Genomic DNA, 2,684 nt, shown 5'->3' on the forward strand with positions numbered 1-2,684 from the left:
TCTCTCCCTCTCTCTCTCTCTCTCTCTTACTCTCTCTCTCCCTCTCTCTCTTTCCCTCTCTCTCTCCCTCTCTCTCTCTCTCTCTCTATGTCTCTCTCTCTCTCTCTCTCTCTCTCTCTCTCTCATGCCTTTGCTTGCATGTGTGCACATTTGCGTGTGTGTTTGTACATGCGTACGTGTGTGTTTGTATGTCTGTCGGTGTGTGCGCGTATGTTTGTATGTATGTGTGTGCATGTGTGTTTGTACGTCTGCGGGTACGTACGCCTGCGTGTGTTTGTGTGTGTGCGTGTCCGTCCGTGCGTGGGCGTGCGTGTATCTGTTTGTATGTCTGTGTGTGTGTACCACCCACCCACCACCTCTCCCCCCCCCCCCCTGCGCCCCCAGTTCCTGAGCGACGGCTACGCCGCCCACCTCTCCACCCTGCAGTTCGGCCACCGGGCGCGGCCCAAGAAGACGTCGTCGGTGCGCATGGTGCTCAGGAAGGGCTCCTTCGGCCTCTCCGCCAAGCCCGACTTCCTCTGCAAGCGCACCCACCTGCGGCGGACCATGTCCGTGCAGCAGCCCGACCCTCCCTGCACCCCCAACCCCAAGCCCGAGCGCGCCCAGAGCCAGCCCGAGTCGGACAAGGACCCCGGCGGGGGGGGGGGAGGAGGAGGAGGAGGAGGAGCGGTGCACGGTGTGTGGGGACGGGCCTCCATGCACCGGGGGGACACCACCCCCTGACGTCCACCCCGGAGAGGGAGGAGGTCTGGGAGACGGGAGGAGACGGAGGAGGAGGAGGAGGAGGAGGAGGAGCAGGAGGTGGGAGGGGTCCAGGGAGCCCGTTCCTGAGGTGAGACCCTGTAGAGTGCCGTCACAGAGTAGGACAACAGCTTTAACCGGGGTTGGTCCCCTTTGTCTGCAGCTGCAGGGTGGTGGAGCTAGGGGCCACCGCCACCAACTCTCTAACCCCTGCCTGCTCCGTCGTGCAGCCCCATCTGGATCACTGCAGGGGGCTTCGCTAAACGACTCGCTAGTCGACAATAATCATTAGGATAACTAATCCGTCCTTTAAAAACTGCACATCACCCAGCCGGTGTCTACACAGAGGTCCCTTCAGACTAGGCTCGAATAAACTAGGCTTGAATAAACCAGGCTCGAATAAACCAGGCTCGAATAAACCAGGCGCTTAAGCAACGTCTGAGGAGGGATTTCATCTTAGGGGAAAATCCTGTGTGATGCCAAGAGCTTCAGAGGCGCTTTGCTCCGATGATATCTCTCTTTCTCACGAAACACCTGTCCCTTCATATGTGTCTGGCTTCAATAAGCTAGAAGTCATGTCACGTGAAATCCTACCTCAAGGTCAACCTTATCTCCGTAGCAGGAGCATAACAGCTGAAACGTGTCCTCGTACCAAAGTAAGATGCAATGGTGACTAACACCGTGACTCAGAATGAGGTTGGTGTTACGCGGCTCAGACATAACAAAGGAACAGGGCAGGAGACAATCCACGTGTCTTAGTTTAATTACGTGAAAAGCAGGAATAAAAATGATCTTGACAGTCATAGAGCAAAACACAACGCAGATCTCCCGCCGCGTCCCTCGAAGGCCAGGCCCACTTTTATCCGGTTACCGGGGAAACGCCCTGTGCGCGGGCAGAACCCCATCCCGGAACACGCGGGAGCAGGCCCTCGAGAGCAAAGGCAGACAAAACGAGCAGCACACACACAATAACAACTGAAAGGCCAATGTGGCCGTAACAGTTGGTAGTTCGAGTCCCTCTGCCTCGTCCCATATGGCCTGCTGGGCGGCAGTGACTCAGACCTACGTCGGGCTGGCTGCCTGTTTCTGCGCTGACTTAATTAGCCTTTATTAGTTGCTCAGTGTGAGAGGGTTTCTGTTCTGCACGCAGAAGGGTCCTCATGACGTCATGCTGACACCGGCTGCGGTTATTGTCTTTGTAGTTGTCATGGTTATTGTTGTTTGTATTGTGCATTGGATTTATTCCATGTGACGAGAGAGAGAGAGAGAGAGAGAGAGAGAGAGCGAAAGAGAGCGAGAGGGAGAGAGAGAGAGAAAGAGAGAGAGAGAGAGAGCGAGAGACGATGATAAGGAAGGATGAAAGAAAGATTGATAAGAAAGAAGGGGAAAAAATAAGAGAAAGGATCAATTAAGATGAGTAGATAAAACACTTGGCGAGAGAGAGAGAGTTTCAACGAAACAATGAGGTAGCGATCACCGAGAGAGCCCATCGTTCAGTTCACCCCCTCATCAATATTCAAACGCCATCCTGCGCGAGGGGGGAGTATTATTAGAAGCAACTCTTCTGAGGACAGAATTCAAAATGTCCTCCGCTGTTACACTCTAAAACTAAATTCCCCCACCACACACACACTCACACACACACACACACACACACACAGACCCACACACACAGGTACACACACGTACACACGCACGCATGCACACACACACACACACACACGCATGCGCGCGCGTGCACGCCATCAAGCACAAACTAACACATGCACGCACACACTCACAGAAACACTCAAACACATACAAACACACACGTACAGGCACACCATCACACACAAACTCTCACACACTCACAGACACACACACACACACACTCACACAGCGACACTTTCCGTTTCCAAAGTGGGAATTATTGCGAGGGGATTGTGAAGGAAAGGACCACCGTC

General features: G+C 54.0%; 1 protein-coding gene across 1 annotated transcript in view; it reads left to right on the plus strand.

The window, feature by feature from the left end:
• The window catches only part of pitpnm3 (PITPNM family member 3), a 97,318-nt gene extending 95,271 nt beyond the window's left edge, over positions 1-2,047 (plus strand). Inside the window, 1 exon segment of the mRNA XM_079733433.1 lies at positions 385-2,047. Coding sequence (XP_079589559.1) covers positions 385-723 — 339 coding nt within the window. The 3' untranslated portion in view covers positions 724-2,047.
• Positions 2,048-2,684: the final 637 nt, after the last annotated feature.

This window comes from Pollachius pollachius, assembly GCF_949987615.1.
Source record: "Pollachius pollachius genome assembly, chromosome: 3".
NCBI lineage: Eukaryota > Metazoa > Chordata > Actinopteri > Gadiformes > Gadidae > Pollachius > Pollachius pollachius.